Source organism: Dama dama, chromosome 8 (assembly GCF_033118175.1).
Source record: "Dama dama isolate Ldn47 chromosome 8, ASM3311817v1, whole genome shotgun sequence".
In the NCBI taxonomy this organism is placed as follows: Eukaryota; Metazoa; Chordata; class Mammalia; order Artiodactyla; family Cervidae; genus Dama; species Dama dama.
This window is the reverse complement of record NC_083688.1, coordinates 34,973,463-34,988,555: the sequence shown is the minus strand read 5'-3', so window position 1 is coordinate 34,988,555 and position 15,093 is coordinate 34,973,463. Positions and strand designations below refer to the sequence as shown.

General features: G+C 33.2%; 1 protein-coding gene across 1 annotated transcript in view; it reads right to left on the bottom strand.

Annotated features, from left to right (window-relative positions):
* Positions 1-15,093, bottom strand: part of ERBB4 (erb-b2 receptor tyrosine kinase 4) — a 1,235,763-nt gene that overhangs the window by 269,930 nt on the left and 950,740 nt on the right. The window contains exons 15-16 of the mRNA XM_061147924.1: positions 11,852-12,006; positions 4,677-4,751 (exon numbers count right to left, since the gene is read on the bottom strand). Coding sequence (XP_061003907.1) covers positions 4,677-4,751; positions 11,852-12,006 — 230 coding nt within the window. The remainder of the gene's footprint in view (positions 1-4,676; positions 4,752-11,851; positions 12,007-15,093) is intronic.

Here is a 15,093-nt window from a genome sequence, read left to right as displayed (position 1 = left end):
GTAAAGTAAAAGTGTGACACAGGCATGAAACATTTCATGCATCTGCCTATATGAAATTTAGGGAGTTAAATTAAGTTCAATTACCTTATTTCATATTGTGAAGCATCTAGAATAATTGAATTGAAACAAATAGCCAGATAAAAATGCTTGAACATACATCTACTAGTTGTTATCATTTCTGTCAGTTGTTATAAGTTCAATAAAAAAATTATTAAAGTTTGAATTGCTAACTAAAAAAAAAAAAATGCTTTGCCAACAGAGTCTTTCCTTGTTGAGATGAACAAATTTAGGCTCTAGAAGAGTAAGAAACTAAGATTTTTAAAAAGCTCTGGATATATATTTGACTAAGAAACTAAAATAAAATAGAACAGAATACATAGTTCTAGCAGAATCTATACAAAAACAGCACATATACAAGCTAAAATAAATAGCACCAAGAAGAATTTTAAAAATAAAACTTTTCTAAATGTATTTCTTCATAAGATTCTTGATGGAATACGAAGAACATCAAAGCTAAATGCTATTTTTAAGGAATTTATTTCAAATAAGGAAAGTATGGAGAAGTTTCAAAATATCAAACATTATTTTCATTTTAAGTAGCATATTCTAGTAGACTACAAGTAAAAAAATAAATTCTATTCTATCCTGTCCAATCTTCCTGGAAGAAATTCCAGCAGCAGCCTACAAGGTAAATGGAGTGTGGAAAACCAATTCGTAAATTGCAGGGTCGGGAAAGAATAACACTGCTTAGAAAATGAAAGTCGATCAAGATTGGAAACATTTCACCTGTTTTCATTTAAATCTTCAATCTCTTTTCCTGCTGGTTTAGGAAACAGAATAGAGGATAATGGGGCAGTAGGGAGTATGAACTCTAAATATCTCGAAATGACCACATTGACATGCTCAATGTAATTTTCTGTGACTAAAAGAAAACTAGGTTTTGGATAATCTCCCAGTTAAAATATTATGTATGAAACTTAAAACAATTATTTTCTCTCATGTTTTTCTCCTCCTATTATATAAAATTTACTTTAATCAATTAAGATAGAAGCTTAAACTGTGATGGAATTTAAAAATGAGAAATGACCTGAAGTATAATATTACTAAACTAGTTCCCTGCTTTCAATTAAATATATATCCACCCCATTCCTGAGAAGTAAGCATTTACTGCAATACCAAGGACCTGAAAGGAGATACTTGTTCTCATCCAACACATGTCAAAACACTCCATGCTTATAAATATTTTCTGAAGTGTCCAAGCTAAATCTTTTATGCAAATTCCAAACTGCCTTATAAACAGCAGCTGACAAGTCAACAAGTCAATACAATTGAAGAACAGAGTCAACATAATGTAAGTCAATGTAAGAACTGAATAACTTAAACTGCCTCAAATTTATGTTTAAAACATATTAATTAAAGATATCTAGAGATATCTAAAAGGAACAATTAGCTATCTACTATCAATTATTTGAAATCATTATACTAAGAAATGTGATACAAAATTTAGGTACTTAGAACCTGAGAAATTTGGATGTGTTAATTCCATAGCCATTGAATTACTGGATCAGTGACCTGCTATAAAATACCAATAGAGCACAACCTCATGAAATTTTTAAAAAGATTATTTTACCAATATTTCAAGTAGATTCATAACTACCAGAAGGGAACTCATACTAAACAACAGTTCCTTTTCATTATCTCAGTTAATCTTCACACCAATTTTATGAGGTATAAGAATTCCCACTTTAAAAATTGCCATTATTGTCCTCATTTTGCAGATAAAAATTATTGTAGAGTCAATACCTGACCCCAGGTTTTCACATTCAAGAACCTCTGCTCTTTCCCTGTACCAAGGACTACAGGTGATTTTTCGTCAGAATGATGGGCTGAACTCTACAATCTATATGCTGCTACTGGTCCTGTGCAGTGCTAGTCATTTCAGGCATGCTTGAGTCTTTGTGATCCAATGGACTGTAGCCCGCCAAGCTCCTCTGTCCGTGGGGATTCTCCAGGCTGTCATGCCCTCCTCCAGGGGATCTTCCCAACCCAGGGACTGAACCCAGGTCTCCCGCATTGCAGGCAGTTTCTTTACCATCTGAGCCACCAGGAAAATCCAAATTTATTTATGGGAAAGCTAATATGAATTTGACCTGTTAACCTAAGACTAAAAGGAATGGCTTGGAAATCTATGGAAACAGGAATGAAAATTTCCAAACCGCTTTTGTTTAAATGTTGGAAATATTAAATTTGTAAGACATACTATGATTTTGAGTGATAAACCTCAATTACTATCACTGAAAACCTAAGTCATCTATCACTATGGTTTTAACACTTTCTCTGTCTCTCCATATGCCTATGCCTATGACCTACTGGCATTGGTACCAGTGGCCCTCGTTAAGACAGTGATTTTCAAGATGAGGAAAGAAATGTCCTCCCTTCCTTTAAAGGGCCTATCAAAGGGACAGAGGGACATATCAAAGCTCCCTGAGTTACTCTGAGAGACTTGCTACCCTTTAGAGGGGTATGCTCCTCCATTCCTACCATTTAAAATATTTTCTATCTAGAGAAATGATAAGTAATACATTCTGGGTAATTTTGCTAAATCAGGCACTATCTTATTCACTCACTCAATCTTCCAAGCCAACTTATGAATGATATTAATAGCCCTATTGTATAATAAAGAAGGCAAAGCTCAGATAATTTAAGGAACTTACCTACAGTCACACATCAAAAAATAGCAGAAAATCTGATTCCAAAGACAGCACATTTAACCACCATACTATATTGCCTCTTGTTAACTGGTTGCAATGATTATAATAAATCATCAAAAACAAATGCACATACATGCTTCAAACTGATAGTACAGTGACTCAACCAAGTCTCAAAGAGGAAAAAAATATATATAGGAGTAAACAGACATTTGTTTATAAAACTGCAGTTTGGGCCTTAGGTTCTCTTTCCCTCTTTGTCTCTCTGTTTCTCTCTCATTTATTAATTTTTTTTTTTCATAATTTGACATTGCTCTAAACAGTTGTATTAATAGATCTTGATTGTGCCCAAATGACAAAGTGCCACTGTTGTATAAATCACTTAACTAACACATTCTTCTTTTTAGAATTTGATTTCTCTATTTTATTAAAAAATAATTTACTAATAAGAAATATCATGTTAGACTGTTTTAAAAACATTTAAAGGCAAAATATCATATAAATAAAAAACTACAACTAAATTAAATGACATAGATGAATCTCATATAATATTTAGCAAAAGAAGTCAGATGTAAAGAGTACATAGTGCATGATTCAATGTATATAAAGTACAAAAGCAGGCAAATTGACCTGCATTGTTAGCTCAAGGGAAACGGGCCTCAAGAAGTGTTTCTGATTCTGATACCATTCTGTTTCTTGATCTGGCTGATGATTACACAAATGCTTCATTTGGAAAAAATTTATTGAGCTTTAGATTTATGTTGTGCATATTTTTATAGTACATACGATGCACTTCAATCAAAAGTTTACATTAAAAGGCAGTGCTTTATCCAAAATGGTTACTTTCCTAATTGTAATTTAGCACTATTTTCTCTTCCAAAAGATACAATTAATTTGTTTCAAAAAGAAAGCTAACAGTGTTTCCACACCACATTGTACAGTTACTATTTTCCTAAACATGACATGTTTTAAAGTCAAATTTATTGAGGTATAATTTATGTACAGTAAAAGTCATTCCTCTTAACGTAAAGCATAGCCGTTTTTGACAAGTCCATACGTTCATGCAACCACCATCACTATTAAGATGCAGAATAGTTCCATCATCTCTTTAAATTGCCTCACGACTTTTTCTAATAGAGCTCATCTCCCTCTGCCCCCACCCCAGTTCCTGGCAACTCTGATCAGTTTCATTCTCCATCGTTCTGCCTTTTCCAAAACGCCATATAAATGGAATCCTATAGTATGTACTCTTTAAAATCTAGCTTCTTTCAGTTAGCATACTGCCTTTGAGATCCATCCATGTTTTGTGTATATCAGCAGTTTGTTCCTTCTATTACTGAGTGATTTTACAAGGTATGGATATACCACAATTAAAAGACATCTGAATAATTGCCAGGTCCTGGTGATTTTGAATAAATCCACTACAAGCATTTGTATATAGGTTTTTGTATAAACATAAGGGAAATACTTTGTTTTTTAACTTGTATTGTGCTGAATATTTTCGATACAGTCTTTAGTTTATAGTAATCCTGATACCTAGGGAATATACCAACCAGTTCAAAATAAAGTCAGAAATTAAATCAAGTAAGAAACACCTCAGAAAACAGATCAACTTTTGCAAAATACCCTCTAAAAGATATTTCTTTCTGCAATCATCTACATAATTAAGAACATAAAGATTCTATTAAAGTTCTAGGTTAATATTTAAAATCATGTTTATATCATACACATTAAAGAAATCAATGATATTACTAATTTGGATTCCAAAATCTTAATGAATAAAGGAAGAAGAGGTAAGACATATGGCTTGAAATGTAAAGAGTTATATATCTCTCTCATTACTCCCTGATGTAACATATTATAAACTTTACCCAACTGGTTAGTAGTTTTTTTGTTTCCTTTTTTTTTTTAATCCATGATAATTGGGAAAGGATTTGAATGACAAAATGGAAACATGGTAGATGTTACCTAGCATGTTGTGGTAAAGTGGAATGGCCCGTCCAAAGGTAGTAAATGCAGTCATGACTAGTGGGACCGCTACACCTGCAGGCAATTACAGAACAGAAGACATCATTCTCCATTCACAGTGGCATGCACACACATGCACCCGTGCTCACACACGGAGCCGTGGAGGAAGAACACGAGAGGCAAGCACACCAAGTACCTATCCATCAGGCCGATGCAGTCTTCTATACTCGCGCCTACGCACCTGCAGAAGGTCCACATTTTAAAAATACAAGGAAAGAAAAATTAGTCATTTTTCAAAAGAATCAGGAAGACCAATACCAGTTGTGTCAAACCCTAATTAGAGTTACTAGACAACTTTGGAACATCATGAATTTAAATCTGGTGAGAAGATGATTACTTGAAGGATACCCAGAAATGAACTGCAAATATCACCCAATGGAAAGTGGAGAAACAAGTCCATGCAAAGAAAAGTGTCCTCTGTTCCTGTGGATAACTTCCAAACACATATTGTTCATTTCTAATACGTTAAGTTCATTAGCATCATTCATGATTATATGTCTTGATGAAGAACTTAATATCTCAATGGTTATAATTGGTTTCACGTATACAGTTTCTTCTAAAACGTTCTAAGGTTAAGTAAAAAACAAAATAAATAAAAAAGCAAACATGAGCTATTCAATATAATGGAATAACCTGATGCTTAATGCTCAATAAAAATTGATTTTAGCAGAAAATGAGTTAACAACCTTTAATGCTATTCTCATGGTTACTTTACATAATCACATTACTCCATCCCTTGGTTGTGACTCTGTTTAAAACATACTTATCTATAAACATGAATTCATTTAAAAAGCAGATTAACTTGTTTCACCATACTGCAGTTTATCTTGAATTTGTTTTTAAAAGAGCAGTGCCATAACAGGCAAATAAAAACAGTTTTATAAACTGCCAAAATATTTAACTCAAACAATAACAAATAAATACACCACAAGGAAATGAATAAATTGAGACTCAGGTAACTACAGAGTCCACTGAGGTTAATATTTAAGTCAAATAACGTAAGTACACAGAATTCTGATTTTGAAGTATCAGAGAAATATTATTCCTTCCATCTTCCAATGAATTTGAATTGTATTTCTTTCCCTTTTCTCTCATTATAGACATACAGGTCCAGTGCATTATCAAGGTTCCTTGTACAGCTATGATTTATTGAACTAATTCTGCTGGCAATATTTTTTTCCAAATTCTCACTTCTAAAACTGAAAAAGAAGCTGACATTAAAACCATTACATAATGAGTTAATAAAGTTCTCATGTATAAGGCCAGACTGTCCATTATAGCTATAGAAAATTATAGAAGAGTGGTAAACAAATATAACTATGTATGACAATAATTAAGTCACTAGTTTCCTACTTAATCAATATCAGCTATATTATTCTTACTAGGTGAAAAATTATTTTTCTTTTGAGAATTGGCTTTGAGTAGCCCAGAAAAATTTTAATGTACATAAATACAAGAAAAAGGTGTTTCAACAAAAGCAAATAAAATATACACTGAAAAAAATCTTAAAAAAAAACCAAATAAATTAAAATACAGAGCACATAGCATTGGATAGGTTCCATAATCCATAATGAGAACCATTTCTAAAAATAAAAATTTAATTGCTATAAGTTTCCAAATTGTATTAGATGGCTTTTTTTGATTCTAAGGGAGTCATTTTTTTCTAGTTTCCTATTATATCTCCTTCAAAATGTTTTTTTTTAATACGATATTGCCATTTTTGTAAAATCAATCATCTACTTCTTATTACCAAGTGATAATCTGAAAGCTATAGTTAGTTTGCAAACTGTGTCTTTCTAATCATCTTTGAAAGATAAAAATATGTGAAAGCAACATTTAACTTGAGGGGAAAGTATGAGAAATGAAAGATTTTCACTCATTCAAATGAATGAAACAAAACAAAACCCTTTGTCACATGTCTTCTAAGTGTTCCTACTATTCCAGGAGCTGGGGGGAGAAAAAGATGAATTGGGCATTTTTCCTTTTCTTAATGAGCTCACAATTTAATGAAACAGACAGATGCATAAACATATGTGTATTGTATAAAACAATAAATATAATAAGGGACATAAGAGTGGCTTAGGAGATGTGGAGGAGGGACAGGCAGCTTCAGAAGATCATGGTAACCTTCATGGAGAAATTAAAAGGCTGAAGTTCAGGGTCCTGAGCACTGGATTGGAGTGGCAATAACTTCTAAGGTGTAAGAAAGAGCAGCAGCAAAAACATGGATCTGATGAAAGGTAGGATGTGTATGCACAGATAAAAATAATTCTGAACAGTTAGAGAACAAAATATGACATAATAGCGAGAAGGAAAAAAAGAAGCTAGAGCATTTAATAGAAACCAGAACTTGAACAGCATCTGCTTAAAAATAAACTTAGTGGGAAACCACTGCAGGGTTCTAAGGAAGTTGTGAACTTGCTGGATATGTGTTTTAACATTGATCTCTTTGCCCTGTAAAGACTGGTCAGCTGGGAGCCCTCAGATAGATTTTTTTTGGCCCTGAGGCTGTTTTAGTCTAGGAAGAGAGAGAGAATGATGCTTAAATGGGGGGAATGGTAACTAGGATAAGAGACAAAGGGACATATTTAAGAAAGGTATGGGGGGGCGGGGTAAAAAAAAGTAGTTGATGGCTGGTTTGATGATGGAAGTGGACAGAGCCCAGAAGTTAAAGATGACTCATATTTCAACCTTGGAGAATAGTGGTACCATCAGTCGGAGAATGCCGGACAGAAGGCTACACCTTCTTTTGTGTGTGTGTTTTCACGGAGGAGGGGATGATAATTTCAGTTCATGGTTACCTAGAGTTTAGTGTGGTTGTTCTACATCCAGTGAGAAATGTTCCTCAGCAGACGGAGAGCTGAGCAGTGGGAGGAGTTTAGGAGGAGAAGGGGGAAGCTGGAGGCACACGTACAATGATCCAGCTTTGAAAAAGCATACAGGAGAAGGTTGAAATCATGTAAATGGATGTGATGACTGGAGAAAGATCTTTAAAGTGAGAAGAACAGAGACCGAGATTGAAACCCAAAGAACTCCAATAATTAGTAAATGACATCAGATGAGCTCATATGCCAGAAACAGGAAAATATGATTGAGTAAAATTAATTAATACCAGTTTCATGGGGGTCCAAGTCATGAAAAATCCTCAGGAATTGGATGATCATCGTTGTCAGTGCAAGACAGGTCTAGAAAGGGAACTACTAAGAGTATGTTAGTTGACATTGTCAAGGTCACTAGAATTTAGGTTGCTATGACTTGAGAAGCAAATTGGAAACATGAGCATAGAAGCAAAGGAAAAGGGAGGAGTTCTTGAGGGGGCAGAATGTGAGGTCAAGAAAGTTTATCTAGGAGATTTTGTTGGCTATTTGAAATTTCAAGGTATATATAAGTTGAGGATAAAAGAAAAATGAAAGAGGAAGAAGAATAAGAGTATGACTAAAGTGGCCATATTTTTAAACTTAATACAAGTCACTGTGTACTTAATACATATATCCTATTTCAACTCTATATAAGCAACAAGTTTGCATAAGCAATTCATATTGATTCAGGAAAATAAAAAAAATAATGGAAACATCAAACTTTTGAAGTCAAAATCCCAAATAAGAGACTAAATAAAAATGTGGAATAATACCATTCTCTACATAATTAGTATCCTAAAGTAGACACTTTTCAGAAAATTCAGAAAGAGAAACTATGTTATTAAAAACACTGGAATTTGAAATATTGAACTGTGTTTAACATATGCTTGTACTTACTGATTTATAAACACCTTGATGTACCCATAGAAGTAACATGGTTGAGATATTTTGACAAAATCTTTTCTAAATTTTATAATTAAAATGGAAGGATATTTTAAATTTTTATTACAAAAGTATTGACAATAATCCCACAAGCAGCCCTACTTGTTTACTCCATTAATGAAAATTATTTCACTATATACATTTAAAATATAAAAAGAAGTAATAAGAAAAATATTAATTCATATAGAAAATTATATATGAAACCATGATGCTAATATTATTAAAAACTTTGAATGAAAATTTTAAAAGATGCCCTATAAAAATAAATATCCTAGTTCATGCTTCAAAACAAAATTAAATTGACATTTGTCATGAATGTAAGTAATGGTAGCAAAGAAACTATAATCTTTGCCCTATGACCACTCACCTGCATATTAAATTTAGGTTACAAGTCCTCTTTTAAAATTTCTATCTTGCTAATTTTACATATGAATATCATTTCTGTGTTTTAAATTCATGTTAATCACTTCAAAATATAGTGAGGGATCACTAATGGAGGAGGGATACAAATCGCAAGAATAAAAATTCACTGGACTGTGACTTCCTAGTGGTCAGGAGCTGTGTCTTATTTATTTCTGAACTTAGCTATAACTGGATCTGATACACAGTAGGTGTTCAGTATAGCAAAGTTGAAGAATGAATGAAATGAGAAAGGTTGCAAAAATAAAAGCCCTCTAGTCAAGGCAAGAAGAGACAATGTTATTACTTTTTCTCTAGGAATATTAGTGAGACTCCCCTGATAGATGCTAGCTAAATGGATCACAAATTTTTAAAATATCTAAAGAACTTATTAGAGTCAATACATTTAATGTATTATACCTTTAGAGTAGTAAAAGTGCTTTTAAGGTATAGCATAGATAATTTTATTTTCAGGCAATCATTAAACAATATTCAGAATAAGAATTTTCCTTCTGAAAAATGTGATTTGAAAGACTATTTCCATTAACTTGGTTCCAGCATTACCTAGCTGACATAATATTGGCATATATTAATAAAAGAAAAGGTGTTTTCCAAAGTAGAGTTGGCCTGGTTAAGTTCACATTTACTGATGGCTCAGTTATTACGTGTGTTTAGAATAAAAATAGTCACTCATCCCATCATCCCTACTGCCCCTGTGATCTTTCTAAGAAAAGCTTCTATCTCTACATGATCAATTTGAAAAAGTGGAACTGAGTGCACAGAGCACCTCGCTGCTTCTTTAAAAGGATCTCAAAGTCCAGAGTATCACAGCAGTGAACGGAGGAAGAATTAGGCATTTAAAAATTCCAAATTCCGATTCCATTCTGGGGCTAAGACCACAGAACTTTCATGCAAATGAGTGAACCCAGACAATACAGAGGGTATAAGAAAAAGAATGGCAGGAAGCTAAATGTAAACAAAGACAAGGATCTGTCCGGACTAAGTCAGTGATAGAATTCATTTACTTTAGAAGACATCAGGGAATACACTATTCAAATTCTGTCTCCCCATCATTCTGCAGTAGTGAATTTAAAGCCATCTTTTTATTTACTAGAGTTCCCAAATGATCTGGTCAGATTTCTTTCCTGTTCCACCTTCATTCTCCCTTTGGTTGACAGCCAAAGTTTGTAACTGTGGTAAACTGATCTCTTCGTTGTCCCTCCTACTTTCCCACCACTATATATCTTTTCCTTTATTGTGTAATCATTTAAAAGGACTAGGAGAAAGACATACCAGCCAGGCATCCAGACTCTGTATGGCTCTGAGATCTCACTTTCATTTCCCTAATGGCTTTATTGTAATTAGATTTGCAAAAACAGCAAAAGGTCTCATTTTGAATGGCAACAGCTGTTGACATCAACATTATATTGAATAATTTACTGGTTTAATTTTAGCTGCAAAACAATAAAACCCTCTTGTGGATGATTACTTTAGCAGGCAAAGTTTTCCCTCTCTGTTGCTGATTCTCCTGCTCCAAGAGTACCAGTTTCTTCATGAAATACCCTTAACCTGAGTGCCAAAAACTCGCTAGGGGAGCAGCTTATTTTTTCTAGTTTCCTTGAAGCAGAGTGTCTATGTGACTATTTCAGTATCCTCAAACTATGTGTTTATGTATAAACCAGTGAGGTGGCATTAGCTCTTCCAAGCTGAATTTGAATTTGAATGGCAGAATATTACTTTACCTTTCGAGAATCTGCCACTTCACAGAGTGACTTAAGCTGATTTCTTGACCTGCAGGGAATTACAGCCGCATCTGCAAACTGATGTCCTCTTGGCAGAAAATGATGTGGTTTGCTTTACTTCTTCAATTTTCCCTATCAGCCAGCCCTTAATCTGGCAGAAAATCTCTTTACGGAATCTCATACTTTCCTGCTAGATCTAAAGTACCCAAGATGATTCTCCACAACAAGTGTGCATGTGCTTGTACGTGTGTGTGTACATGTGTGTGGGCACTCACAATGGTGAGGAGGATTTTTGGACAGAAGGAGGATAGAGCTTGTGAACCTGCTCTCAATTCTAAACTTATTCACCTTCTAGAGGAAAACAAGAAAAGGAAAAGTCCTTATTAAAATAGGTTTGCTGTCTTTTAAAGAAATAGTTGTTGAGAATCGTTAGATGCAGTGACACTATTTCTTTTATAGTTCAGTGCTTATCTTCTCTCTGTAACGCCTTTGTTATTCAACTGTTATCAATATCAAAGATATTCTAATTATTATTCATTTTACAATGTATCCTTTTGAAAAGTTAAAAAAAATGTGTACCCATCTTTGAACTGTCCTACATCTGTTGAAGATACATTAGGTAATATGCTAACCTATGATAGAATACTTTCACAAAATGTACTTGTATTTTTATTAATATGCATATCACTAAATTCCTTTTTTTTTTATCATCACTGCTTTTGCTTATATTTTATTGAAAGACTAATACAAGGCAGCATTTACCAAAGAGAGATCCTCACTTTAAGTTGATTATAACAACAAAGAAACAGAAAGTGCCTGTTAAAGACTTTTATCAAGTGGAATCTCAAAAATATAATTGCTTGTTTTTTCTGATATCTTTAATTTTCAACAAAATTTGGAAGAATTTCTACACCACACACAATGTATATGTGATACCAGCTTCATGAAGGTGTCGATAGAAGTCATTAAACATTTTTGGTGAGTATAAATTCAATTCCATAAAGCATTCTTGCAGAAATGATTTCTCTTAAAATCAACATACATAAAGATGAATAGAATTTTGCATGAGAGTATCATATATTTACTAGGTTGCCTCAGGGATAAACATGCTTGTGTGTACCTTTTGATTAGCAACATGCACTTGATTGAGTTTTTGGCCAGTAAAGTTGCTTACCCTTGGGTGCAGTTTGGATGGCATGGGCGGCACTCTCGATCTTGATCAGCATACTTGAAAATGAAACTGTTTGCCCCCTGTAAGCCATCTGGACATTTTTCCACACAGTTCGGGCCATCCTTGAAATGGGAGCACTTTGTACAGTTGTCAGGTCCCTAAAAAGTGTGAGGAAAAACAAAACACAACAAAATGAAGAAAGAAAAATGGGTGCCTTTTCCTCTGGAATGTATTCATCTAGTTAAGCTACTGAGACCTCAGTGGATGGCCAAATGTCCTCTAGGAAGAGCAGTTGCAGAAGTACAAATGGGGATGCTGCTAGTATAGATTTTCAATCAGCAAAACTGTCCAGTGATTTTTCTAGAAGGACATCAATATTTTCTTTCTGTCATTTATTCCCAGTGAGATTATGCTGCAACAGTATTTGGTAACAACACATTTTTCCTAGGAATATTTAATCACAGTCACTAGGAATATGTCAATATGATCATGAGTTAATGAAGATGAGGAAATGATAAGAATTAGGCTTAACACTGAATTTCATATACAAGTGAGATGTAAACTTTCCTTTGGTAGTACCATGAGTATTTGAACAATGAATTTAAAATTTTCTCTGGTTGAATTATCAGGAATTAGGCATTTTAGGTAAATCAAATTTAATTTCTAAATTATTCTCCATCTCAAATCAGCCTATAATGCTAAAATCATATTATCTCTATGAATAGAGATTTTAGAAAATCACAGTATAATACTGAGCATAATAAAAGCACAATCTAAAGAGCAAATGTCAAAAACTCCACAATAATAAACTAGATAGAAAAGAAAATTATATGGAGAAACTAAAAAAAGAAGGTGATATAACTATGACCATAATCTAAATTATACTGTCACTTTATATATTTATGTTTACAATTTATATTATCTAATACATACAATTATAATAAGCAATAACAGGAAAATATATTTAAATGTCATAATAAAACTAAAAATATTCAATTCCTATTAAACATCTAAAAATTTTTCCAAAGGGATTGATATGGATTTGGTGCTGGGGATAGTAAGCCTGCAAGAAATGATAAGTAGTGCCTTCTCAAATCAAATTGAGAACATCATGGTGAAAAATGCTATTGTCTTAAAATATGCTCATATATTTACACATTCAACTGTTTTGAATAATTGTATAATAAGTAGGAATGATATTATCTACTCAAAATTTGTTTTAGACTCCTTTTGAATACAGTACTGTCTCAGGATTCCTCTTCGTTTTGCTCCCTGGAACTTCTTACCTCGACTCCTGTCTCCCACAAGTTTGTTTATATCTATGGGGCTCAACATTTGTGACAGTTCACATAGAACATAATTTAGATAAATAAGATATACTTGGTATAGAGAGGGATGTTTAATATCATTAGGTTTATAATTATAAATGATGTGAATGTGACAGACAAGACCAAGGAGACATCATACAGGCCTATTTATTAGGCAGGGAGTTGGGGATCAGCCTATTCATGGGAGTGTATTACATCTAAGCCAGACATTACAAGTGGTGATATAAGGCATCAGGAAATCAAGAAACATAATATGTTAATCTTGTTCTTGAAGTCTGTGAGTCTGTTTCTGTTTTGTAAATTCATTTATATCATTTCTTTTTAGACTCCACCTGTGAGTGATACCATACGATGTTTCTCCATCTCTGTCTGACTTACTTCACTCAGTATGACGCTCAAGGTCCATCCATGTTGCTGCAAATGGCATTCTTTGATTCTTTTTTATGGCTGAGTAATATGGTTGCCAGGCGAAGGGTGGGAGGAAGGGGTAGTTAGGGAGTTTGGGATGGACATGTATGCATCGCTATATGTTAAATGGATAACCAACAAGGACCTACTATATACCACATGGAACTCTGTTCAACGTTATGTGGCAGCCTGGATGGGAGAGGTGTTTGGGGGAGAATGGATACATGTATATGTCTGACTGAATCCTTTTGCTGCCACTTGAAACTGTCACAACATTGTTTATTAATTGGCTATATCCCAATACAAAATAAAAAGTTTAAAATGTATACAAAAATAAAATTAAAAAAAGAAAAATAATATTTTAAAATTTAAAGATAAAGGCAGCTAATGAAGAATACTAGTGCAAAGAAAAAAGGTAATCTGAAAGAAATTTCTGGAAATCTTAGACTGGTGAGGTTCAATGAAGTACCTTTTTGACTATTTTGAAGTGAGAATCTATCTATCTATCTACCTAAGATCTAACTAGATAAACAAATACAGATATATTTATATCTCATTTTTCTTAATTTCCTATATGTATTTTATATGTATATATGCATGTACACATGTATGTACATATATATTCAATATTTATATACATATATATTTTTTTTATGAAATAGAATTGCAGTTCAACCTGAAGAGTCTGCTACTTATTTCCTTATTTCCTACCAAAAAAGAATACTTCACATGCTTCCAATTTTAACACCTGCTCATGGGTACTTAGGCACGTAATGCTGTCTATTACACAAAATCATTTACTGTGCAAGTATGCTCAGTGGCATGACATTGTACAAGACAAGAGACATGCTGATGTCATCTTCCAGAACACAAGAATAAAATTTACTAGGAGTAAATTAGGCAGTCAGAGAATTAGGAATTATTTTTCTATAAAATTCTTCTAATGTAAAATAATGTCTAGGTAAAATCAACAGATGTAAAAAAATTCTAAAATTAAAATTAAATTCACATTTAATCTTTAGGCATACTTTAACAGGATATATTTCTTAACTTGCTTATTTTTAGAGCATCTCTTAACTATTTGACTATATTACCATGACATGAAATCAAATGTCCAGAGCTGCCACAACAAAAAGATAGTCTGACAAATCTCAAGAGGAATGAAATGTACTGATTCTTCATCTCATTTCCATAATAAAGAGATTTAAAGAAATACATGTGTGTCTAATGTGTACTCGTCTATCATTATTTTTCCTAAACTTTTAAGATTCTAGGTTCAGTGAATGAACTAATAAATGCAATAATAGCAACCAAAGGTGAAGGCAATATTCTTCCTTAGCTCTGATTTTAAGCTATCCTTGAACCCAACAATCTAGACAGAAAACTAAAGGATAGGCTAAATCCTGGCAGAGACATTTCATTTTTTTCTCGGTGACAATTGACATTTTTCTTTGGTAGTTACTGTAAAAGACAAAGCCATGATTTACCAGCATCTAATTCTCTTCCACT